Below are 26,591 nucleotides of genomic sequence, written 5' to 3' on the forward strand. Positions count from 1 at the left end.
ATATTTTTCTGGAAGTTTTTCACAAACATTCCTACTTCCTCTCATTCCAGGCCAGGGCTGAACTGCCAGGATGGAGGAATTCTTTAGACCTGACCTTTGGTCATGAGAGACAGAGGCACTCAGCCCCAGACAAATGACAGCATTTTACAAATCTGTTTCACCTACAGATTTAAAGCTGCATTGTGAATTTAAAAACTAAAGAGTTCTGCAAGCTATGCCATAAAAGCATATATCAAAAGAATCTGATGTAGTGAAAGTATGACATCTTCCAAGCATGGGAAAAAAAAGGAAAGTAGTTTCAATAGGTAACAACATGTCGTGACTGCAAAGCCTCTGTGGCACATCTCATCTCTTTCTTCCCACTTCCCATGGACAAGACAACCCAGACCCTTCCAAGTGCAGCACAGCACCCCAATCATTGCCCCCTGTCACCTCACCAGCACCTCGTGCAGGCAGCAAGGATACACGTGGGGTCAAACATGCAGATCCTTCACCTTCTTCGCTCCAGCTAAAATTCCAGGGTTGAGCCACCATCAGAAGCTGTGATTGGAAACATCTCTGATGTGCTGGGAAGCTGTGTGCATCCAGTAGTGTCTCTCAGGGTGTGACACCAGCACCTGCTCGCTCTCCTGTCTATAGATTCTCTTTGTGAAGGACAATTTCACTGCAATGGTAACAACTCAAAAACCCAAAATGTCTTGTAACTTTCAGTGGAAAATGGGGGCTGTCAAGACAGTTTCTCTTCCTGCCTTCTTTCCACTCACCCCCAATTAAGGTCTGCAGTTCTAAAGGAGCCCTGTCCCCTCCCCCTCATTCCCACTATAAACTAAACTCAGATACTGCAAGTCCACAGAGGGATTTTCAGATTTCCACCCACGTAAGCAGCTACTTGGCACATCTGATGCACATGTGAAATTGGTTCACAGAGGCCAGGGCAGGCACCTACATCTCCACTTCTAGCTCTGCTGAGCTTAAATTATATAATTTATTTGATTTCAAAGCAAAAAATACACATCTTACTTTACTTCACAGAGGAAGAAACCTCAGCAAGGCATCTTTTTTTCCCCTGGCAGGGTTGGGTTACAGCTCCTCCACTCCCACCCACGCAGCTGAACCCAGTGCCTGGTCAGCCTGAGAGCTGTGAGGAAATCAAATGCACATGTCAGCATCCCCCTCTCCTGCTCCAGCCACGAACCATCCTGGAACCAGAAGACATGCCAGGGAGTGGTATACTGGCTGTGGCTTTTCTCAGATGAACTGTAAAGCAAAGTCCTATTCGCTCAGCCTGATGAAAGTTTTGGAAAGGCAATACTCTAAAGGTTCCCAGCATCGAGTTTTCACACCAAAGTTCAGAGCTCTAGGACACACAGCTGAGAGCTTAAGTGTAACAAAATTATTATTAATGCTCATTAAAAGTGGACAACAAATATTTCCTTAAAGGAAATTATTCCAGTCTGATTAAGCAAGTGCTAATTAACAAATATAACTAATTGCAAGTCTAAAAAAATTTGCTATATTATTTCCATCTTTAAGAATAATAGTTTCCACAGAGAGCTTTCCTCTTTGGATTCCTCCTCTTTTCTCACTTGCTTATTTAAGGAAAATACACAAATACTCCGCATAATATCATCATCTGCCTCACTCCAATAGTTTTTATTTAATGTTTACCTGGATAATTGTTTCCTTACAAAAGTTTCCTGTGTTCCATATGTTGCTTAAAAATAGTATCTGTCATTTAAGACTGCACTTCACCATCATTTCCATACATAGCTCTAAGTATAAAAAAAAGGAACAACTAGTCAAGTTACAAATATGCTACTCTCTTGTTAGGAGATGCAAGAAAACAATTTTTATTTTATTCAGTGAACTTCAATGCTCGAAAGTGAAGAAAAAGCTAACTATGCAGCTTGTAAACATGAGCTACAATTCACTCATAAAACTGGCAAGCAGAGGAACCATGTACTCAACTTCTGAAGTTATTTTGTCATGAATAAAGCAAAGGCAAGAGCCTTCTGTCAGCAGAAGCTTTACACTAGTTGCATTTGGCTTCTTTTACTAAGAATCTAAGAGGAAGTAACAATTTATAACCCAGGGTAAATCAAAGCAAAATGGGATACTGATAAACACTAGAGCCCATCAATCCCAAGGAGACACTGTATCAGATTGCTGAAGAATTCCAGAGCTGCTACAGTGTCTGGGGCAGAGCAGAGCCAAGGAAAACCCTGGCTAGCTGAGGGCAGGTGGCGCAGCACCACAGCCTGGCACTGAGACTGCCAGCTGCCCAGCAACATCCATGAGTAGCCAGAGTATTGCTAGAAACACATCCAGGAAGCAGAGAACAAAAGGGAAAGGAAACTGAAGACCAGCTCGTGCTAGGAAGCCTCAGCATAAGAGACACACATTCAGCTGCCAATTTCTTCTGAACAGCATTGCTGGGAGTCGAGTGTCTGCATCAGACTGATGAAAACTGAACTAATGTTTATAACCAAGATGATAGCTCTGTTAGAATTTTCCCCTAATAGTATGGTTTGGCACTGAAAACAGAAAGGCAAAGAGATCATGATATGATAAATGCTATTAACACACCTACTGCATATTCAGAAGTTTCAGGTTTTTGTTAGGGAGGGTGGGAAGACTGCAGTATTTCAGGTCCACGTACACAGCTGCAGCATTAAACCTCTTCTGCATATAACAGAGGAATGTGCAGGGGAAAAATGGCAAATGGTGAAATAAAGCTGAAAATTTACCATAGCTTCTGTTTGTAAACAGATGCAGGAGGAACCAGAGAAGCATAATATTTGGTAGTCTGCATAATTACAACAGATGTCTGTGTTGGATAAAGTGGCCTGTACAGTAGATTTAGAGACAGTCTAACACACGTAAATAAAATCAAAACAGCTACTTATTATCAATTTGCTTATGAAGAAGAAGATGACAGTTTATCTGGTGTTTAATATTTATAGTTATACTTACAGCAATATTCATTGCATCCTTGAAAGAAATTCAGATCTACTACCTTAAGTGAAGTGGGCTTCAAAAAACTGGATGTCAGACTATACAAATAAAGTATTAGTTTAGGCATAGTAGACTTTATTTTGGCACTTTAACAAATGCTTTATTTTACAGCAGTGGCACAGCATTTGCCAGAAATTTTCTTTTCTTGGCACAGTTATTTCAAGCAGTTATTTTACTAATTGAAGTTCACTAAATATTGCACAAGATATACCTGTTAAATTCTTACCCTGTTTTTACTTGCTGAACTTGTATGGCTTTGAAAAACTTGCCAGTTAAGTATATGTAAAAAGCAATATATTAAATATTTTAGCACAGGATAGCATTCGTTTATTCCTAAATGACCACTGAACTTGGGACAGCAACAAATACAAGTTGCACAACTCTGATCTGAAGAGCTACCAGATCTTATTTACAATACATTGCCATTTCTGAAAAGTACTTCAGCTGGACATCCTGAACACCTGTATTTTGGGAATCTCAGAAGTAAAAAATGAGGAGGTCAACAGAGCAGAAGACAAAGCCATTTGTCTGTTACAAAGCATAATATAAGGAGGCAGACTATCATCTTCTCCCTGTGTCCCTCTATTCAGCACTTAGCTAAGGTCTAAGCAACAGAGACTTCTCTCTTCTACTTGGAATATTTCTTTCTTCTCTTATGAAGACATTCCACTGGTCTCAACTCTTCTGTTGGAGTCTGAGCAGAATGAACCAGAATTCTCCAAAGGGACAGGGAAAAAACAAATGCGAACAACAAATCAAAAAACAAATACACACAGTAAACGAACTGGGGTACTCCTTTCAATTTTACAGTAGGGAAAACAACATTTGCAGGAAGAACAGGCCTGTGTCAAGGCTGCCATTAAATATAATGCAGGAAGTCGAATGTCTCACAGCTAATACACCAGATGCAAGACTTAAACATTCCCACTTCTCTCTGCCACCTTAGCAATAAATCTGGTGTGAGGATCACCTTGATCAACAGCCTTTCTTTTTTTGGTCTGGATTTTTAAGATCTACTAGATGCACTCTGTGACATTAAAACATAAGCAAATAGACATAAAATGAAAAACATACAAAAGTATATCACAATAGAATTCTCAGTATTAGGCCACATGATTTATTCAGTAGTGTTTATGCTCCCAAATTACAATTATGTCTATCCATGTAAGACTACAAAAGTTACCATTAGAATTGTCTGTGCTTATAAAATACCAACATTTTCTTTTACTGTTATATACTCACTAACACCAGTCTGCAACAAGTCACATATAATCATAGGCACTTCAAAGGCTTTAAAGACGTTTACAACTTAAATGCATTTTTAAAGAACAAAAATTTAAACCTCTACTTGTACCTTCAAATTGCAAATAATTAACAAATACAGTGGCCATAGAAATCTGCAGCAACTTCTCAAAATACTGTTAGAGTCTTTGGGTTTGCTTAGGTTTGTCAGTAGCTTACTACAAATCTTCCTTACAGGAGATTTGTTTAGTAAGAATATGACTATACAGTTTGTAGTAATAATCCAATTTTACACATTAATTTGCTGTTACAAATCTCACTGAAGCTACAGGTATGCTGAGAAACAATGCAAAGTGTAAAATTGATATTCTGACACTTAAATTTATACAAAGTGGAGGTGGAAGTTTACATAGCTGAAAAATTACATTTACACTAAAAGTTACTGTTATCTGAATTATCCGAAGACAAATTGCACCATGACAACTACAAAAAGGCATTTTTTGGAAACAGATAAATTAATGAAATAAAAACTAACTTGTAAGATCAATCTGAGACATGCTGACCAAAATTAAACAACTTTCATTGAACCATAGGATAAAACAATAATTTTCATTATTTTATATTTATGCATAAAGTTTTAAAAATCATTCAGTGAACATCAATGGTTTTATAAAATAATGCTTTGCCACTGTTATTCACAGAACACTGCAAATGTTAAGTTTTAATTTTACATTTTTAAACGAATATGTGAAAAGTTTTAAATACAATGGGGTTTTATCATAAAGGTGCCATAACGGCTCTTTAATGAAAAAAAAGCTTCATTATTCTATGCAAAAGCTTTATTTAAAAAAGTTCAGTGATCTCATAAATAGAGACACTAAATAGGAATTTTATGCATAAAACTCCTTAGTTGGTGCCTTTTGATAGGCAGCACAGGATGGTTTACGTTCACCAAGGTCGTAACTGCCTTCATCCTTCTTTCTCATGCGATACACCAGCAGCAGGATGAGGAAGATTGCAAAAAGAAAACCAATAACTCCGCCAGCAATAACAGCTGTAATCAAAGAAACAGAGATTCACAATATGCCAGTAAAACAAGTTTAGCACCACACTTCTTTTTCATCTCACACGATGAGTTTGCTATTATTTTCAAATTGCAGGAAAGGGCTCCCATTATGCAACTGTCTTCATTATTAGTATCCTGAAATATACTGTCAGAAAGCTTGTTTGCATTCATGAAGGCAATCATTTAAAATGACATTCTACTTAAAAGTCAGAGATCCAACAAGCCAGTTCTAAAAAAGTTATTAAATTTTTTTCAAAACCTCAGCTAAGAAGACCACTAGTACTTCCAGAGCATGAAGCTATCTTTCAAACTCATTTTTCAACAGTTACATTTTCAACTTTAAAAGATTTTGCTACCCTAGCTAAGAAATGGGCTTTTACTTTTCTGTCATCTTTCACGCTGACTCTACGCTAAAATAAATTTCCTATTGATCATTAATAGGAGAGAACACTTCATGAGCTTGTGAGTGTGTGAAAAGTATCAACTCCCAACCAGGCTTCAAGAGGAAACCCACATACTTCCACTGATGTGGATTTAAGGCTATTTCACATTTTGATGCTCATAGGAAGATGTGATCCAAAACTATGTGACTTGCATGGCTCCCAACTCCCCTTCAAAATACATGGGGGGAAAGTATACCTGTAAACACTGTCCTTAGGCAAAAATAAATCTCACAGGTAGTGAAAACATTGGTTGCCAGCTTGTGGCAGGTTATGCATAGAAATAGACCCTCTTTATCTTAAGGGATCTCTGTACCCTAATGGATTGTGCTTATCCATCCCTCTCCATCCACCCATGCCTACCACGAGCTCCTCCCAAGCAGTTTTCATATGCACCAGATGGACCAGACAGCAATGTGCTCTTGGGAGGTGAGAAATGCATTTCTTTATTACAAGCATCAATCAAATTCCAGCTCCTTTTCTGAGCTGTGAAAGCTCCAGATACTCAGCTGACAGTGTTCAACTTGTGGGCATCAAATCAATTAGCAATGGACTTCACTATTAAATATTTCCCCAAGATGCCCAATTTAGTCTCATCAAATCAACCACTGGCTACTATGAATGTGCTTAGTATAGTATGAATCTGCCAAGAAAACTCAAATGTTGAGTTTGCATTATTTGATACGGATCCTCTCTTGTTTTCTGTTTTATTTCTGGTGAGATAGACCTTGGCAAACACTGCCTCACCTGCCAGAACTTCTGTTCTCTGGAAGAGGTTTTCTGAATGCTTCTGAGTGAACACATCGGTGTCATCCCCTGGCTCATCGCTCTCTTTCTTGGCATCCACCTCAGACCTTTCCTCTTTATCAATTTCTTCAGGTGACTGTGGCACAAAAAAGAAAACAGCGCTGCTTACAGAGAGGGAAGACCACAAATTGGCACAGTCACTGCCTGCCCTGGGCAGTCACGTAGCTGTGGCTCCACGCACATACTGCACAATACCAACACAACACAGAGGAAGTTTTTAGAGCACAGAAAGCTGGTCTAGACATTGTAATTGGTTCTATTTGTTGTCATCATGTCAGAATGAGAAACACTGGCCTGAAGTTTAAAGCATGTGAAAGTACTTTTAGCAAACAGCTCTTAATATTGCCTCTGTTTATCAGAGTAACAGCCTCTGAACGAAGTAACAACTCTGAAATTAAGACATCAGATTTGTTATATGCAGAACACCTCTGAGGGTAACTTAGACAGTATTATCTATGGTGGTAGAAGGAAATACTAAATGGAACCTGCCAAGTGGTCAAACTACATCCAAACCACACAGCATTCTCCTTTGAGAAGGGAAGTTTCACACAGAATTTTTGAGTAACTCTTTGAAAAATGTAAAAAAGGTACAGCTCAGACTCAAAGGTCTCTTGAGAAACTGTCCAGTGTATCATGATACATTATTTTGCATCTCTCTTTTCTTTCATGTGAAATCTAGATGCTGCCATCCAGACTTTCTAGTAGGAATGAAAACAAACAGCTCTGTAGTCATTTAGCAGGCTGTAGTAGTAAGTAAAGTTTGGAGGTGCTTTTTAATCCATATAAATAGAAGACTTAACATCAAACCATCAAAAATATGTAGTAGAATAATTTTAAATGGTGTTGCTCTCCAGCCACGCACCTTTGTTTGTGCAGGCACCTTGGTCTGCATTTTCACTGTGGTGGTCTCAGCCCTGGATGCATCACTAGTTGTTGGTAACTTTGGAACTGTTCTGGATGTTGTTATCACTGGACTATCGTCATCTTCCTCAGCACCTGAAGGCAAAATATAACACTTCACTGACCTGTGAAATTCTTTCAGACCAATTACATTTTTTATTATGACACCAAGGTAGAGGTGGTTGCACAGCCCACTCTGGGCAAGAGGCCTAGATGACAATGCCTGCTAAGATAAAGATGTGAGTGCAAACAGCATGCCCAAACTGTCAGGGGATACTTGCTCCAAGTGATCCTATGAAAAAGGAAGGAAGTGCATCAGCTGGAATAAGCAGCAACCAGGAAATTACCATGATACTCTTCAAACAGAAGAACCTTGCCTGAAAACAGATATGAAAAAAAGCTTTAACACTTGTAATAGAGGCAGAAAGTCTGGAGTGAAAGCAGCAGCCATCAGGCCTGTGTGACATGGGCAAACCCCAGTGCCACGGGCTCTGATGAGGTCCCATGGCATCAGGGGCTCTGCTGGAGCTTGGCAGTGCCACCTTCTACCCTGTGGGTACCCTCAGCAGCTACCTCCAGCTTCCCCAGAGCCACAGCTGGGCACTCCTAGAGCCCACCCCTTGGGGTACAGTCTCCTCCTGGGCATGGCAGGAGGTGTTGGTGGGGCACCAGGCTCATATGTGGGGGTACCCAGGTTTCCTACAGCAAGGGTGTGTGGACAGAGCATCTTGTACACTCAGACAGGGGGAGCTTACACACCCATGGCCTGTGAGACAGGTGTCTGTGTGCACATGGCACACACTGCATCAGTTACAGAAAGTCATTTAGAAATTTATAGTTGCTTGTTACCATTTTATAAATGGTAGGTACTGTGGTTGTCTGTTCTATGGTTGATATGAAGCCTAAAAGTATAGTTCAGCAGTTATTAGTTAATTACATACCATAAATAAATCAATACACTTCTTTATCCTTAAACCTAAATTTAAACCATATGAACTGAACAGTTTTTGCCTGCCATATACTTCAACAACAAAATTTCTCTTCTCAAGCCCATCTGTTGAATTCTAAAAAACAAAGCGGTTTCTATCTACAGGAAGATTATTACTACTTTATATTTCAGTCACTAGGAATTCACATGGTTTTAAACTTCATAATTTAGAAGCCCTTTTCTTTTGAACTGAGTAAGAGGACAAAAAACTCCCTAAAGATTACCTTAAATTTAATTTCCTCCACATTCAAAGCCCTGCTGGAGTATGAAGGCTCCTTTAGAATAAGGTAATGAACATCTCTAATAAATATTCTTTAGTGATAGTGAAAGGAAGAAGGCACAGGAAAGAGACTAAATTATTAGCAAGGCCTGAAAGAGGAGAAAAGAATTGACCCATTCTTGGACCACTCCTTAGGAATCTCAATGTGTTCTGCTTGTTACAGGCACCGGTTACCCAAGTAACCCTTGGGCAATAAATCTAACAAATGTGCATAAGAATAGTTCCTAACAAATAAAACGCTCCTACAACAGAATAGCATGACTCACTCATTCCAAACTGATTTTTTAATTTGTTTTTTTAAAGAAAGAAGACAGGCTGAAAATATGAGCACAGTGATGATGTCTTGAAGTCATGATCAAGAATTACATACATTTGGCATTTAAGGAGGTATTTAAAGGAGGGGTATTAACAAGACAACAAGTATAACAATCTCTGTACGACAGAAAAGAAAATTTAGAATCATTAAAAAAAGATACTGGCACAGAATAATACTAGGAGAGAAACTTTCAGAGATACCAAAATTACAGCACAACTTCTAGAATGAAGACCTCACAACAAGAAACAGGTATTTTCCTGAAATGCAACTCAAAGATCAAAAAAATCAACATCCTGCTTCAAAACAGAGGTGTGGAAAGGCATCCAACAGGAAAATTTTTCTGGCTTTGACTCAAGAGTTTTCTTTGAGAAATAATGGCTCAGAGGATAGCTCAACCGACTTTACCTTCTGAAGTTCCTCCATATTACACAAAGCTTTCACAGGCAAGGAAATTAAAATTGATTATCAGATTAGAGATCTGATAAAACACATCTTCAGAGTGCAGAAATGTATTTTCTTCTTTTTATAAAAAGAAAAGTCCCACTTAATCACAACTGCTCCTCCAAATCCTTAAACGTCACCTTTGCTTCAGGCAATAGTTGTGTCTGCCAGACATAATGGAGAGTGTTACAGTCTGAACCTCTTTGCTAAGTAGGATGCAGACAGATCATGTTCTCTCAACAAATGGGCAACTAATCTAATCCCTGCATTAGTCACTAGATTTGCACCAGAGGTACCCAGCTCTTATTCCATACAGCCTCAGAGGAATTCTGACTATCTCCAAAATGTTGAAGCATCTATCATTTAGGCCTGATTTGGTACCAGCTAAGACACATCCCCATGGTTCCTGCTTTCTAATTAGCTTTATCTAAGCAGGTGTCTGCTTGGTATGGAATAGATCTAAACACTAGGAGAACTAGATCTAAACATAGGAGAAAACATTTCCCTTGCTAAACCAACAGTAGTATTTTTGGAATTACCTGTAAATAGGACTGAGGGACCAAAAAAAACCCACTCACTAGTCCTCTCCAGAACACAGCAACAGCATTTCACATAGTAACCTGTTCCCTAAAAAGCACAAAAAAAGAGCATCACCAAATGCCAGACTGGAAAGAAAAGCCTATACTGTCAAGAGTGTGACTTCCAAGTAGGCTGTTAAGAGGAGTAGTGTGAAATGGTTGGAGTATAAGAACTTACCTCTTCCTCTGGAAAATATCACTGTTTCTATAGCTGGTTTCTGGGTTTGGTTATGGTGCTGGTTGTTAACTATCTTCAGTCCCTCTTATTGAGGGCACCACAAAATCCCTACAGTAATTAAACACATAGCCATCTCTGTGGTAGAGCTGAGAGTTCTTGACCATCTTTTATCCACTGTAGCTTCTTCAGGACATCTCATTCAGTGGTCAAAATAGCTCTAAATTGTGCTGTAGTATTGGAAATACCTAATATAACCCTTAGTGACGTGTCTATTAACCACCCTTGGATGATGGGAATGTGAATACTTTTTAACAATCTTAGTGCTTGAGGAAACTTGTCAGGAAATCAAGATTGTGCCACCTTAAATTACTGCATAGAAAGTCAAAACTCCTGTATAGATAGTAGTATTTTTTGTAGAAAAAAGCCCACAGTAGTTAGCACTCTGACTTGCAAAGCAGCCATAACACCTATCAAAAAAATCCAATCACTTCACCCTGTCTTTTGGCATCTTATTTGTCTGCTGTTGTTGCACATCACGCTCTGGGAGTACCACCACCACCACAAGCAAATTTGTGATAAACTGGGCACACACATAACCACCATCTCTTTCACACCTTCCATCTCTATCAGCAATGTGACACACACCAAAATCACGTATTTTTAGCTGACTTATCTCACCTCCATTCACTGAACAGTCCCCAATGCAACCCTTAATCAACATAGTGTTAGGCACCCAGAGATGACATTGTAAACATAATTCTATGCCCTGCCAGGGAACTTCAGCTGAAATAAATTGAGACAGTGCAAGGATGTCACATCTCTGATAGCTCTCACACAAAGAAGAAAAAACAAAGAAAGCAACAAAACTTGAAGGAGGATTAAAAGGAATAGTTCTAACTATACTGAAGCATAAGGTTCTGTCCAGCACATCAAAAACACACTTTCAAACAGTATCACAGTAGATTTTTATGTCAGAAGACCTGGAGAACCAGGCAGTCAATATCATGAACCATGCCTGAGGCTGGATTAGCAGGTGGACAGAAGAAGTTCTTGCCCCAAGACAATCTGAAAGGCACTTGTGAGTGGGACCATAGCAAATGGAAAATGAATCCTTGCTCTGTTGCCTGCACCACGGCAGGGGAAGCACAGCAGGAGAGGTGTACCTGCTGGGCACGCTGCCACACAAGCCACGAGCACCCAGTGTCAGCCCTGGGCCCGTGCTGGCTCCTGTGCAGCCGCCAGGAGGGGACAGTGCCTGTGCCCTGCAGCATCCTCAGCCCTATGACCATGACACACAGTCCCCCAGCCACGTCACCCCATCCCCCAGCCTCACACCCCACAGCCACAGGACTCCCAAACTGTCTGCTGGCCTTGGAGTGTAACAACAACTTCTCTCTCAGTCAAGAGCCAAAACAGATCTGCTCCTGTGTTTCTTGAAGAAGCTCCAAACCCACCACAACTTTTCTCCCAGAACAGTCCCCAGTCACAATGTCAGAATATAGTTCATCCTGAGCAATGTTCTCAACTCAAGCTGCTATTGACCAAGAAATGCTAGGCTGGGGAAGAGAAGAAGGGGAAGGAAAAATTTGAATGATTTTCTGATATATATTACCATGAGTAATTTTAGAGAAGACACGAGAACAAGACAGACAGTTCTTCAAAGAACTAGTAGATAAATCTGGCAGAGATGGTACTTTTCCTTAACGTAATGGGTAGTCATGCTTCTTAGCAGCTACTTTCACTTATCTCCAAGACCAAGGCTCTATAAAAATCTTTAATGCCAGATGAAAAAGCAGCAATAGTTATAAAAGCATTTCAAGTTGTATATAGGCTGGAAAAATATATTTACTTTTTATTATTGTGTTATAAACCAGGAATGCTAAAAAGAGTGACGATAGACTGAAGCATCTCCTCAGAGATGGAGACTACAAGAAGGAAAGAATGGACTAATTAAATCACTATGGATAGTCTACTGTTGATATAGGACCATCAGAAGGCAGGCACTGCTTCTCTGAAAATTGTTGACCCATGGATTCAGATTCAACACTTGGGCAAATGTACAACAGTAGCTGAAGTTACACACACACAAAAAAAAAAAAAAAAAAAAAAAAAAAAAAAAAAAAAAAAAAAAACCAGAACACCATCACCTTTGCTACTCCTTACAAAAAGCCCTCAGCCAGTTTCTAGTTTGAAATGTGTCATGCCTACAGTGACATTCGTCCATGTTAATGCTGCTTGAAGACCTGCAAGGGCATTAATGGTGGTGCTGACAATTCCTGTTTATCTCCATAGGCCTGGTGGCAGCTAACAATTTTCACAGCAAAGAAAAGAGTCAGCAATGTTGTCATCTTGGATCTGTCTGCTAGGACCATGCTTGCTACATAGCAAGGAAACCACTCTTCAGTGGGAAGGCTCTTCCTGCTAGAAACACTACATTACATCATTGAGTTTCAAGTAAAGAGATGGAGACTGAACATAATATGAGAAACATTAATCAATGGTACATCTGCAGGACATTTTCAACAAAAAACAGAGAGCAGTAAGTATAGGTGGAGCAGGGTGGAAAGAATGCTACTTTGCTTTCCTGAACTAAAGACTTTTTGCTTGGTTCAAAAATATTAGATCTGGGTATACTGTCATGAGCACTTTGCAGGGGCATCCAGCTTGTCTCAATCTACAATGAGACTTTCCCTGTTTTCCTGTAGGAGAAGAAACTGAGATTGCCAGAGACAGCCAAAGTGCACTCCAACTTCCACCCATGGCTCAAGGCTGAGCACAGCAAAAGAAAGAAGAGAAAGACAAGGTGTTACTATTGGCGAAGTCAAGAGGTAGATTCTGTCTTCTTGGCTTCACTTTTACAACAGAATCACAGAATTGTTAGGCTTGGAAAGGATCTCTGGAGATCATCCAGTCTAACCCCTCTGCCAAGGCAGGGTCACCTAGAGCAAATGACAAAGGAATGTGTCCATGTGGGATGTGAATGTCTCCAGAGAGGGACACTCTACAACCTCCCTGGGTAACCTGTGCCAGTGCTATGCTTCCCTCAGTGTCAAGAAGTTTTTCCTCCTGTTGAGGTATTCCAGTTTATGGCCACTGCTCCTTGTTCTGTCACTGGGCAGCACTTGAAACAGTCCAGCACCATCCTCTTGGCACCTGCCTTTGAGTTATTTACAGGTATTGATGAGATCCCTTCTCAGGCCGAGATTCCCCAGTCTCTCCTCATAAAGGATGCTCCAGACCCCCCTTCAACTTTGTGCCCCTCTGCTCACCCTCTCCAGTAGCAACTTGTCTTGCACTGAGGAGCCCAGAACTGGACACAGCTCTCCAGATGTGGCCTCATTAGGTCTGAGCAGTAGGGCAGGATCACCTCCCTTGACCTGCTGGCCACATTTTTCCTGATGCCCCCCAGGATATCACTGGCACTGCCAGTTCATGGTCAGCTTGTCACTCATCAAAACTCCCTGGTCCTTCTCTGTAGAGCAGGGTCAGCCCCCAGCCTGTGCTGGTACTTGGGGCTATTCCTCCCCAGGTGCAGGATCCTGCACTTCCTTTGCTGAATCCTGCATTAATAAGATCTGAAGCCATTTCTTGTGTAGTCTTTTCTACTTCAAAAGCAGGTCTGAATTTTGCATTTTCTGTATTAGAAACGGAAAAACCTACACTATACCGTTCTTCATACAACTGTTTATTGTCAACCTATTTCCTTTACTGACGCTTACAAAGTCACCAGCATCTGAAGACATGACAGAATGAGATGCTGACTGAAAGCACATTTTTCTGGAGATCAGGATAGCCGTTGGACAGTCCTGGGAAGTGGGAATGAAATCACTGATTCATTAATATATTTTTTTCAAATGAAGTATTAAATTTCTTCTCAAACAAGTCTACATCAAGGAGGCCCAATTAAGCCTCTGATCACGCTGGGATGTCAAGTTGCCCCAACAGAGGGCTCCCAAAACACAGGACATCATCCAGGTATAAATGATGATGGGCCTGGATTTGCTTGGCAACATAATCAGATGTCTGCAGAAAAGAAAAAAAAAAAAAAAATCCATCTGAAAAAAATCTCATGTGTGCCTTACAGGTTAACACAGACAAGGCACTAGAAGAAGGGCTCATCCTTTGAAAGTACACAAGTTATATATAAGCATCAAGACATATTAAAAAAAAATGCAATAACATGTAAGTAACACACTTGGAAAATAAATGGGATTTCCACAACAGCTCAGCAAATGTTCTCAACAATAAGGAAATGTCTTTTCCAGAACTACCAGAAAATCCTGCATTTAGCTTTAACATTTGAAGTTTCCAAGCTACGCTAGAAAGAAGATACTCTGCAAAGAGACTTTCTAAGAGAAACTATTAAGGAGGTTTCACTGACACGTTTTTTGAAAAAATTTGAGCTAGCTACATGTCTCTAATGAGTATTTAAGTCTGAGAACTGAATATGTTGTATTTAAGAATTTCTTTATTCATTATATGGATATAATTTCCTCAGAGAAAACTCACAGTTTTGGCAGTATCTAGATTTCTAAACGTAAAAGAACCACAACAAAAGAGTAATGGACACCATGTTTACGTGAACCTGACTGCATATAGGAGAAAACAAGAATGCTGCTGCTATGTTTTCTTACAGAGTGCTAAATTAGTATTACATCATGGGAGAACTAAGCCTTCTCTAATCCTTATTTCTAAACTCCAGGGAGACCTACACAGAAATCAGAGGGAATGGAGAGAGCCAGCAGAGAGAAAATAACACAGTGAAATGATGCAACTAAGGAGTAAGAAAAAAGACCATAAAGTTAGTACTTAAAACCCAGCCCAAAGGGGTACCCAGTGCTCTGTAAATAGCAAAGCACTCACAATATTCACTGAAAGTATAATCCATAGCTTATAAAGCAAAACTGCTTTATAACAGATTTCCTTCAAATAATTGCATTACTTCTTACACTTTTAAAAATCAATTTGTGTTATCTCACCTGAACCTGACCCAGAAGAATAATCATCATCATCAATTGGATAGACGCCTGATGCTTCTTCAACAGAGCTGTTGTCAAGGTATAAATCTTTATCAGAGGTCAGATCTGTTCTCTGGAAAACAGATAAGAGGGAATGGTTAAAAAGATAACAGTTCTCCAGTGCAGCAATCTCTTCATCTTCAGTTCTGTTTTCTAAGTTGATGGTGGCACACTGAAGTTTGTACTTTCAGTTTATGCCACGCATTCATCTAAGTTGTTAAAGAAATTTGTAAAAATCACAGCATTATGAAATGGAAAAAAAAAAAAAAACCAAAACCAAGGCAGCACAATGAAAACCACACTTCATCTCATTAAATGCATGAATGAATAAATAGGATTTGCAAATATACTCTGCACAGTTTCTGTAACAAGAAGCAAATCCCAGGACTGAAGCCCTCTGTCAGGATCTCAGATATACAAATCTATAGACTGTCACATGAAGTCTGTTCATTTGATCTCAGATGAGAAGGAACAAAAGCATGCATCAAAAACTATCTCAGTTTAATCAAGCCAAACCTCATGAAACTCTCTAGTAGTAGTTAGAATGAACAACTGACTAAAAATGTTTCTGAGACAGTGCTATTGACTAAGGATTATGACATTTCCAGGCAGATCATGCTCTGATTTCTAAATGAACACACTTTCCTAAAATTTGGCTGCATCTTCAACAGGCCAAAAATCTGGTTTCTTGTGACTGTCATCACATTTCTTTGCAAGTACTTCCCCACCAAAGAGAGATTTTGTTAAAATGAGCTCAAAAAAGGACAAGGTACCAGTCACCTTTTAAATTGACAATTCAGGCTTAGAAAGACTAAGAATTGTCTTCCTCCACCCCAGCTTGTGCTTTCTTAACAGAGAATGAACTTCCTTGGGAGAGCCAAGTATCCTGGATGGCTGAGAAGGTACCTGGCACTATTACTCCTATTACTTTAACCAACACTTCTGTCAACGCCTGCTTGTCATGAATTTTGAAGAAAATATGACAGTTATTAATGGACTTTAAGGTAAAAAACCCCTAAATAACAAAATGCTATGCCAAAATTAATCTATTCAGTATCACATATAAGCACTCAATTCTGCTGCTCTGAGTCCCAAAGGTTTCCAATTTACTTATTACTGCATAGCATTGACTGCTCCTTTTATTCCACCCAACAAATTTATTCACTGTAGCTTTCCTAGAGGAGTACCAAACTGTGAATGGGATAACTCCTGTATGCAAAGACTCACATCTGACTTCACAAGCTAACTTTTTTCCCAGAGGTCTAAAATTATTGTTGAAGACATTTGTGATTTTGTAGTATTTTTTTTTTCTGGCAACAGATTCCTGTTTAAAGCTTCTTCACAGCAAAACACTGCTCTTCAGTTTGATTTACAATAAAACATATTCTTTATGTAAAGACATATTCTTTACGTATTCTTTATTAGTTTATTTCAGAGTAAAAGATCTTTGCATGGGTGATATCTAACACTTCTCTAAACAGCTCTGAACTGAAACAGTATTACCCCTGTAGTTCTCTTCTACAGAGGAAAAGAAGCCCCACATGATTCTTGGTCAAAGTCTACTCCTCCTATAGCCACTCTTATGTGGAGGATATGTAGGGGGGGGGGAAAGTGCCCTGTTATTAAGATAAGCTTACAAAGACCTGCTCTGATTCTGCTGCTGTTAGTTCACATGGTCTGCCTGGAACTGGCTGCAGTCCAAAGCAGAAATTCAAGATGATGTGCGGTCACTATAAAACAACTTAATTCCTTTAAAAGATGTCTCCAAAGGAAGTCATGAAGTACCTTAGTAGGTGTATAGGTGGTATTGTAATTAAGACACAGCTGAGACAGTTTCCGAATAGGAAAACAACTCCCTGTCACAGGACAAATACCCTGCTCTCGATCCAGCTGCCACAATGGACCAAGCCACTTCACCCTGTTTTGCTTTCAGACACAATCATGGTACAAAACAGACCACTCCTCAATATCAGGCAGGAAAAAACAAAACTTTTTTAAAAGGAAATGCAGGTGGTTGACTGTGAGTATAGAAAAGGCATACAACATTCAAAAGGTATCAGAGGTAGTGAATGTAACCCAATGCTAAACTGGGGGAAAAAGATTTAGTATCTACATGCAGAAATTTCCCAACAATGGAAGTTGCTTTGGGCAAGAGGTGAGAATCCGCCCGAGTTTGCAAAAATAAAGGAATGAAAAAGAGTCTTCATGAGAACAGAAGCATCACACAGCCATGCCCAGAATTTTTAGTGTTCAGTAAAAATATGAACTTATCAATAAATTTATTCCCTAGATTATTTCCAACTTCTGTCTGTATCAGAAGCAAACTGTATCAGTAGGATTCAAAAACCAAACACCCACTTCTCCTTCCTGCTCAAAACAACCACCCTGCTTTCTTGCTCCTTCCAGCCTCACAGAACTCAGAAAAGACAGAAATGACTCGTGACAGTTCTTCTAACAATTCAGTTCCTGTAAGACAGATGAGCAGCTAACCCAACCCAGCCCAAGCTGCAAGTGCCTGGTCAGCCAGGCTTCCCACCATCATATTCACTCCCTTTCTTTTGATGAATTATGTCTCTTTGGCTGCCAAAAGCTTTTATTTCTTACTATGCTGAGATGTTCTCAGGATTTAAACCAGCTGAACACAGAGGAACAGAAATGGAAGAGAAGCCTGAGCAGCTTTCAGCAGGAATTTGAGCATCTGCTGTATTTTATTCTGAGGATGCAAAGAATATAATGTGAAACATTATTTAATATCTAGTACTGTGGATAGCACAACTCCATCAGAATGAGCCAACTATTCCCCACAGTCTTATAGAACCAGTACAATATTTACTATTGGAAGAAATACGTGGTACAGTGAATTCCAAATGCATTCAGATCAGCCATCAAGCTACACCTGAGGAAGATGCTTTGCAGCCCCTCTGACCAGAGCCCCCTTGCCTCAGTTCAGCCTGTTTCAGTACAAATGATTCTTGTCTGGTGGAACTCAAGCAGAACACAAGCATCCTCTCAAATCAAAGGCAAAGGAAACACAATCTAGCTCAAAAATCTCCAATCATCTGCATAGGTAAATGTATTTACTGCACTGTCTTTGCAAGCTGGCTAGTAGACTCCAGGTAAAGGCACCCCCTCTGCACCCACAGCTTGCACCTTTTATCCCAGTTGCTCAGAAACACATAGATGTCTTAGATCACTTGGAATGAAAACTGCCTTAAGGCTCAGAATAAAAAGAAAAGCCCAACAGTTAACAAAAAAACCCCACAGCTATTAAAAATAATTCTATTTAGATTAAGCCTAGAAAAATGAGTGAAAAATAATGAAAATAAAAGAATACTTTATGGTGTTTAAGTCAGTACTAAGCACTGAAGCCACGCTTTACAATTTTATGCTATGCTATGTTAAAATAAACTTAATTTAGTATTTGCTCTAGAAATGTTTTCTCACTTGTCAGCTGGGAATCCATGGGGGTCCATGGACTAATTCCAGGATGTTCACAAAAGACAAGTTGGGAAAACAAATCTGTTGTCAGTAGGCTTGGACACAGAAAGGTCTGTACTATCATTTCAATATGTTTAGGAGGAAAAATAAAAAAAAAAGCTAGCAAATTCTAGTTCCATAAAACTATTTTTAGGTATTACGAAGATCAAATATTTAAGCGACTATTTCCTGTGGCTAACAACTGAAATGAGAGCACTCGCGTCACTTTTAAGTAACAGCCTTATATTCAGACCTATTAAAACAGCAGGCAAGGATGTCTCTGTTATCAGCCCTTTAATCTGGCCCTGAAGCCACAAAAACTGCTCGTTACCTCTTGACAGAGATTGCATTCTCGTCTATCATTGTTATCCCACTTACATTTTTATTCCAAGAATATAATGCTGCAAAATCCTGTGGCCTAAATACTTCACATGCTACATGCCAATGATCACTGATTCCTGCCTGGTTATTGACTACATTGGCACAAATCTAAATCTCATGGAAGTGGTGTAGATTAGCACCTATTAAGTATCAGGTAAAGATGTTTCCATACCAATAATATGTTGAATTTGAAATCTTGGTGTATTTATTTTAGTATATTTTACATTTACAGTAATTTTTGATTTAATAAACTGCGATCATCCAGGACATATTAAAAAAAACAAAACAAACCCAAACCCCTCATTTTAACACTGAGAGAGGAAACAAAGAAAAAAAAAAACCCTATTACCTGTCTCATCATCTCATGAAAGACGTAAATCATCCACCAAAATTACAAGTACAAAAAATTGAAAACAATCATCAGACAATGGCAAGTTTGGGAATGGACAGCATATTTTGTTTGAAAAAAATACAAAGTACTTTGTCATAGCCATTCCCTTTCCCAGTGCTGCTGTTACTGTTGGTCCTCCCATTCCTTGGGGGTGGTTTAGGAGTAAGACATTAAAGGCTTTTATGCCATGTGGATGAAGCCAAGAAAGATGGTGTGAGCAGTAATGAAGGAGTAAAGTCTACCATGGCTATTGTGGCTGTTGAAATTCAGACTGAAGCAATGAGTAGCTGACACGTGGAAGGAAACGCTTTATTATTTACAGATGAACTCAGATTTTTGTTCTCTGTCTTTGGGTATATGCATGGGACAGAGAATTTGAGGTTTGCAGCTGTGTTACTAATGATACTTCCTTTTTCCCCAGATGGAATTCTTTTAGATATAACCCATTTAGTATGCAGAGAACCAGAGACTAATATTTTAAGAGTGATGTTGTATTGCAAATATCTAAGCCAGAAGTCTCTGAAAACTTGCAAGCATTACAGCTGTTGGTTAGGCAGAGTTCTTCTATGTAAGAAGGAGAAAGAAAACAGATTTCCTCTTCTACTAACACACAGTGCAGTTTCATATATGCTTGTATAAAAGCACGCTCAGCTGGTGAGTCTGAGTTCACTAAAGTGCTATACTCTTCACATGCACTACATTTTTGGATAACTGTGAATGCATTCATCTAAAGCCTGAGAGTCATCGCAGAGGTTCCCATTGAAGGCTGGAGAAAAGGCAATTGTGTGAAGAAGCTGTATTTCCCTCTAGGCTTCCTGCAAAAGGAACTATGATCTGCCGCGCAACAGGATTTAGTCCTAACAGGCCTCAGCCATTACTGACCTTGAAGCTGGCAGGTGTCTTCCTATCATCGTTTGCCAGTTCTTTGCTTTCTTTCATCACAGGAGTAAAGGTGACATTGTCCCATTAAGAGTTTGTTAACCTTGTCCAGGAATGAGAGGCATGATTTTAAACAAAGGAAAAATGAAGTACAAAACTTCAAAATCTGATTTCCACCTCAAAACACCACATTTTCCAGAGAAACATGCCAACTCAGAGATGAGCCTCTCCTGGGTCCTTCAGTCTGCAATTTCCTATACTGCCCACATGTATCCAGCCGCAAATATGTAATTTTGACAGAGGATTTTATGCTACAAGGTATGTTTACCACTACCTGTCTTAGTACAGATGTTTGCCTTTCCTTTCACTGATATGCCCTATGGTTAGCCACAGTAGAAAAGGAGAGAAGTAGTCCCCATTTATTTCCTTCTGAGGTGACACTGGCCATTTTTAAGGACTCATGGGATAAAGTCTTCCCAGTAAACTCCACCTCAGGGGCACTGTGCCAACCACGGTGGAGCCTTCAGTGGAAGGGATAGTGGGATGTATGGTTGTGGGATTTTCTGGGAAATAAGATGCTAATAATTGGTGACACCATTTAAGCATAACACTCAAGGACTCCCAACTTTCTCCCTTGGAGGAACTATCTTGCTTGCACAATGCTAATATTAGTGGAGCAGGTACGGCTGCAGGAGATCTGCCCTGCACCACGGTCAGGGTCACTGTGATCACAGCCAAAATATCCTTTCCATAATGACAGGCCCCAGATCGAATCTTCCAAGTTTGAGAGTGAGGATTTTATACAGAAGACAATATCTGTACTGCTCATTTTCCCCGAAATCATTCTCACAGTTACCATCTCCCAATTTTACCTTGAAATGGCTTAAAACCCTCGCCAATCCTCGTACCCATTTGCACACCCAATCTGGAACCTTGCAATGGAAACTGCCTAAAATTGCAAAAGCCACCCCCCTCCTCCACTGCTGCCTTTGGCCAATTAAATAATGAGCCTTGACTGCCATGACTCATTCTGGAGAGCTCATTTCCACAGGTATTTTTAAAATCTTAGAGGACATTTGCTGTCTTTCCTCAGGTAAGAGTGGAAGACCAAACTGGTTGTGTGGGGGTCCCTACTAGTGTAGTGTTTGCCTCTAGGGATGGTGTTGGTGCCAGCAGTGGCACTGTCATCCTGCATGGTGCAGAGCAGAGCCACTACTGTGGCTGGAGCACCTGCCAGAAAGATTATTCATGCTCCTTGTAACTCATGTATAACTTCCTGATCCTGCACAGAACTATAGCTTTAGGCATCCAATCTCTCATGACAGATCAAGAAAAGGTTTGACCGCTCATGGCTGTTGAGGAAAGGCAGAAAGCCCAAAATAAACACAAGTACTGCAAACTGCTTCTACTACTTATAGTGTTCAACAATAGAGAAGCCTACCAAAAGAACTGATTTACAGAGATTGCTTCATGTCAGAGCCAAGTCTAAATATGCTTGCTTTTAGGATCCACATAATCTGTTACGCCAGACTAATTACCAAAACAGAGGCGTGTTTGACAGGGACATTAATAAAACAACTCTTCCTGGTGTCAGGCATTTCAGCAGTCTGTGTCATGGCTCACACTAATAAAAACACACAACATCCAAGAAGTCACCAACAAGCCACCACCACGTCAGCTACTGTTCACTTATGGCCACACACCAAAGAAATTACAGTGCTGCAGTTGATAGGTTTCACACTCTTCACGGAGGCACAGAAACTCATGTGCCTGTTTTCTAACAGTCATCTGTGCTTTTAGAAATATTCCCTAATGTGCAATTACATGCCGTATGGTACACTGCGTGGTAACAGAACTTAAAATGGTAACAGGAAATCTTGTTTAACCTTAAATGTTTTTCTTCCCATTATAAAGACTCACAGATCTGTGCAGTGGGTCTTTGGCCTGCTTACAGCTTTGGAGCTGAAGCTTGTCCTATCTTGAGGAAAAAGATAAATGTCCTCTGAAGTTCTGGCCTGTTGGTGAATTCCAATGGGAAAAGCCTCTACCTTTCCATTTATTTTCACAGTGTCTGATTTCCAGCTGTGTATCATTTATCTACTAGACACACAATGAGACCAAACTTTAGTCCTTACCCAGAAATTGTCTTGCCCATGGTGGGACAGAGGTTGCTGTATGAAGATGCAGGAGGGAGATGAGCAACCATAGCAGCAAGAGGAGGCAGAGCTTTCTGTCCTTACACAAGCACCACCAGCATAATCTGTGATAAAGGACAGATCAAACAACTTCCTCCACTGTCTACACATCAGTTACCCACAGCCAGCCTAGGCTATTAAATTAGGCTCCAGCTCATCAGTAGTATTAAAGGACTGCTAGCTGAATGAGAGCACAGTTACACTGCAAAGATACATTCATCATCTACCCTGAGAAAGTTACCTGTATCTTCATTCAGTTATAAAAACTTTCTGCAAAAACCAACCTTTACCTCTGTGGATCTTTGGCCACCACTATAGTACACTGAAGAGCAGTTGTACACAGGCTACAGGTTAGGACCAAGAGACCTTCCTAATTTCATGACCACATAAAACTTACTCCAACTTCAAAATGGTTACTGAGAAATTATAGAGGGGCCCAGCAAATCTGATATCAACTGAGTCAAACGGTACTGCTGTGCTGTTTATGCAAACCCCCCAGCTTGATGTTCTCTAACTCCACACCATACAGTCTTTTCTTGTATTTGAAACCCAGAAATGAACACTGCAGTTGTCTCCTTCACGTTGAAAACCTCAAGACTGCTTAACAATTTGAGTACACATCAATTCTCATTTCCCATGTAGAAGCAGAAGTTTAGTATCAAAGTTTCTCTGGGTATCCCCAAATTACAAGATTTAAAGCCCTTCCAAGCTTTCATGCCAAGTCATCAATTGGTGCAAAAAATAGTTTATTCTTCAACTCTGCCTTTGACGTAGGCACGATACAACAGGGAAACTATTTTAAAGGAGCTACAGCTGGATCAGTTTCCAAAGTGCTACTCCAGACTGAAATATTAAAGGGCAATACACAGGCAAAGCAGCATCAGAAGCCAGCACCCAGCAATGTGCATCACAGATTGATTTATCTCAATTAGCACAGCAATTTCCTGCACATTTTCCAAGAAGCATCCACTGGTTTCCCTAAAAATAGGATCAAAATCACCATGCAAATTGTCACAATGCTAATCAGTTTTTAAGGACACATCAGCCCATGTGCAGACAGGTTAAATTTAAGGCAGAGCTATGACTGAGAAGCTAAATGCACGCCTTTGAAAATGCTGAATGAAGAGGTCAGCCTGTCTTTGAATCACCAGTCCCAAGTCTGAAAGTAACAGAAGAACAAGGTAGCTTCTGGTGTTGAGGTCATAACTGCAAGTACCTGCCCCAGTCAGTGCTTTTAAGTCTAATGCATAGTGGCTTTTCCATGCACACCTCCTCTCTCCTTTCATGCTTTACTGATCCTTTTTGCTAATCAATCAGAAGAACTAACACTTGTATTTTCCTCCCTCCTCTTGAGAGAGTGATTGAATGATTAAAGCTGCCAGGGTAACCTCTTTGGCATGCATGCCGATAACTTCCCACCTAATAGCCTTTCCTCTGCCTCACTGCCCTGGCCCACTGGTGATTACTGCAATCCCTTGAAGTGGTCAAATTGCAGGGCAGGCCCCATGGAAACCTATTTGGAGTTGTTCTAGTTCATACCAAAGAATAATGTTTTTAATACAGATTGTTCTTTTTAAAACTCTACAAAAGCAGCTGTAATCAATCGTAGTGGGAGCACTGCAAGACTCTACCAGGTTTCAGAAGCCCCATATTGATTCCTTTCCAGTCCATGGATTTCAGCAAAATAACCCCATGTGAGGATCTGAGAGTCAACTAACACTTCATCATTTAAATTAAGATCTCTTTGCCATTGGTAGCAAGAATTAGCAATAAACTGTCTCAATCAATTACATTCCCTCTGCATAAACAAGAAAGTTACACATAAAACAAGTATATTATTATGGTTACATTAATCAGCAATTAAATACTGCTAGCCAATGTTATGTATGGCAGCTGAAGTTTGTCAGAGATGAGGAGGAATCACACTTCACAATTTAGGGAGTGAGCATTTCCAGTTCTGTTATGCATAATCTGTTATTCAACAGGGCCTCACTCACTGAACAACAAGGTCTGTGACTACCTCAGTGGACACTCCTGTCTGTCACCTGCAGCCGCCAGCACTCCTGGTGACATCCCACCAAAGCTCCCCACAAACAGAAAAATGACTACTGGTAGATCTACAATCTGCTTGATCTTTCTAAAATTGTGTGCAGTTGCAGCAATTAGCTGCAGGAACCTCCCTCCCTCCCAAAAAATACACACAACCTATTTCAGAAGAGAAATTCTGCTAAATTAGGAGAAATCCTGGATTCTCTATAAAGAAGAGGAATGCTGGTGGTCCCAGGTTCGCTAGATTCTTAGTTAAGGAAACTAGGGCTCAAATAAACTGTAAGTATGCTTAAATGTACAGGTCTCTCAGTTTCACTGCAACAAAATATGTAGACTGGGCACTCAACACAAGAACAATTAATTACTCTTTGAACAAATATATAAAAATACCCAAATGATCATCTTTATATTACTTCAGGTGCAAGTAGAGAGGATATTCTGCTGGAAAGTGGTAATGTATAATGATGCAAAATGCAAACTGAACTGCAGATCAATGTGAATTCTGCATTAGCCAGGACATGCAGGATGTGCTGACTTCTTTCTTCAGTCCAGGAAAAGAATCACTTTATTTGTTCAGGTAACTACTTCCAACTTGTTGGGTGGTGGCTGGAAGCACAGAGGTAGAGGATTAGTTTGTCCTAGGTGAAAAATTCACAACTTGGTTAAATTAGCCACAGTCTCTGCTGCCAGATGAAGAAATGCTACTCTTTCCACTTGTACAGGCTTCTTAGACACTAACAGCAAATACAGACAGCATTGAGACACCAGGTACATCTATGTGAGATACTTCTTTCTATTCCAGATCCCCAAACAGAAAGACAACAAAGATGATTATATTGCTATTTCCAGATGTCAACTCATCTCACTGGCTTCCAAGATCAAATTGTTGCATTCAGCACTCTGGTCCCATCTTACTTAACTGAATTTTTGCTACAAAGGCTTGGTTTTCATATCCTCTTTGATGCCTACAAAGATAAGAAATGAATTTACTGGGATAAAACATCATTCTAATAACTTGCATTATAAAAGCAGTTGAGTAAAATCAGAGATGGGAGGGCCTGTAGAGGCTATGTGCCTTCAGAAGCAGTCTTCTGTCTGGTATGGTGCCCTTCAGGCACACTCCCCTCCTTCCACCAGGGAGAAAGAACCAACACAATCCCGCCTGGCTCCTCAGCCAAAGACAGCAGACAGGTTGTGCTGGGGGGACAAAGCAATGCCAGACAAATTCCTAGCCAGCTGGGGCTCAGGCAAGAAGGAAGGATTTTCTCTCCCACCCTCTGTCTTTGACTTTTCCTGATGGTTCTCTGGGGCTTGCAATGCAGCATCAGACTGGACAAGGGAACCATGGGGACAATTCTTCTGAAGACATACACAGCCCAGAGCTGTGTTCAGAAACTAGATGGACATACTGAGCAGACCCACTGAAAGAGAATTTCAACTTCATTGTTAGGAATTTCTCCCCACATGACTGCCCATATCAACTGCACAGCAAGACAAACCAAGGCAGAGCCTTGGTGAGGCAGTCTGCTGGGAGCCTCCATGCCTGCACTTCCACACACTTTAACAATTAACAAGCCTTCTTATTCCTGAGAAGAATCAGCAAACGTGTCTGCTCTTAAAAACCCCCACAAATGTACATGGACTTGGAGAGCATCAGGCTGAAACGGCACAGTAAAAGGTACACTAAAATAAAAGGGCTACTCCACACACGATGGAAGGGCTGACACCAGATTTCCTACACAGGTTCCCCTCCCCTGCTTCTTTCCCTTGTGCTACTGTCTCCCTATGAGCTGTGCACATGGATATGGCAGAACATGGATCAAAAAACTCTGAAGGTATAGGAATTTCTCAAAACTAAAGTTTCAACTGGAATTACATAAGAGACCACCTTCAAACAGCACATAGTTTTTTGGTTCAAAGCGTGGTTAAGAAAGCTGTTGATTTAATTAA

The 26,591-nt window shown here is 40.1% G+C and overlaps 1 protein-coding gene across 4 annotated transcripts in view; it reads right to left on the minus strand.

Moving 5' to 3' along the window:
* Window positions 1–3,062: 3,062 nt before the first annotated feature.
* SDC2 (syndecan 2) overlaps window positions 3,063–26,591 on the minus strand; it is a 59,869-nt gene continuing 36,340 nt past the window's right edge. For 2 of the 4 annotated variants that reach the window (XM_083857227.1, XM_083857228.1), the window contains exons 2-6: window positions 15,231–15,342; window positions 10,035–10,122; window positions 7,433–7,566; window positions 6,511–6,646; window positions 3,063–5,311 (exon numbers count right to left, since the gene is read on the minus strand). In XM_083857227.1, the coding sequence (XP_083713353.1) occupies window positions 5,148–5,311; window positions 6,511–6,646; window positions 7,433–7,566; window positions 10,035–10,122; window positions 15,231–15,263 (555 nt within the window). In that variant the 5' untranslated portion in view covers window positions 15,264–15,342 and the 3' untranslated portion in view covers window positions 3,063–5,147. Of the gene's footprint in view, window positions 5,312–6,510; window positions 6,647–7,432; window positions 7,567–10,034; window positions 10,123–15,230; window positions 15,343–20,400; window positions 20,473–26,591 lie in introns of those variants that run through there. The other 2 variants (XM_083857226.1, XM_083857225.1) reach the window with 2 other exon arrangements.

Source organism: Zosterops lateralis (genome assembly GCF_965231275.1).
Source record: "Zosterops lateralis genome assembly, chromosome: 1".
In the NCBI taxonomy this organism is placed as follows: domain Eukaryota; kingdom Metazoa; phylum Chordata; class Aves; order Passeriformes; family Zosteropidae; genus Zosterops; species Zosterops lateralis.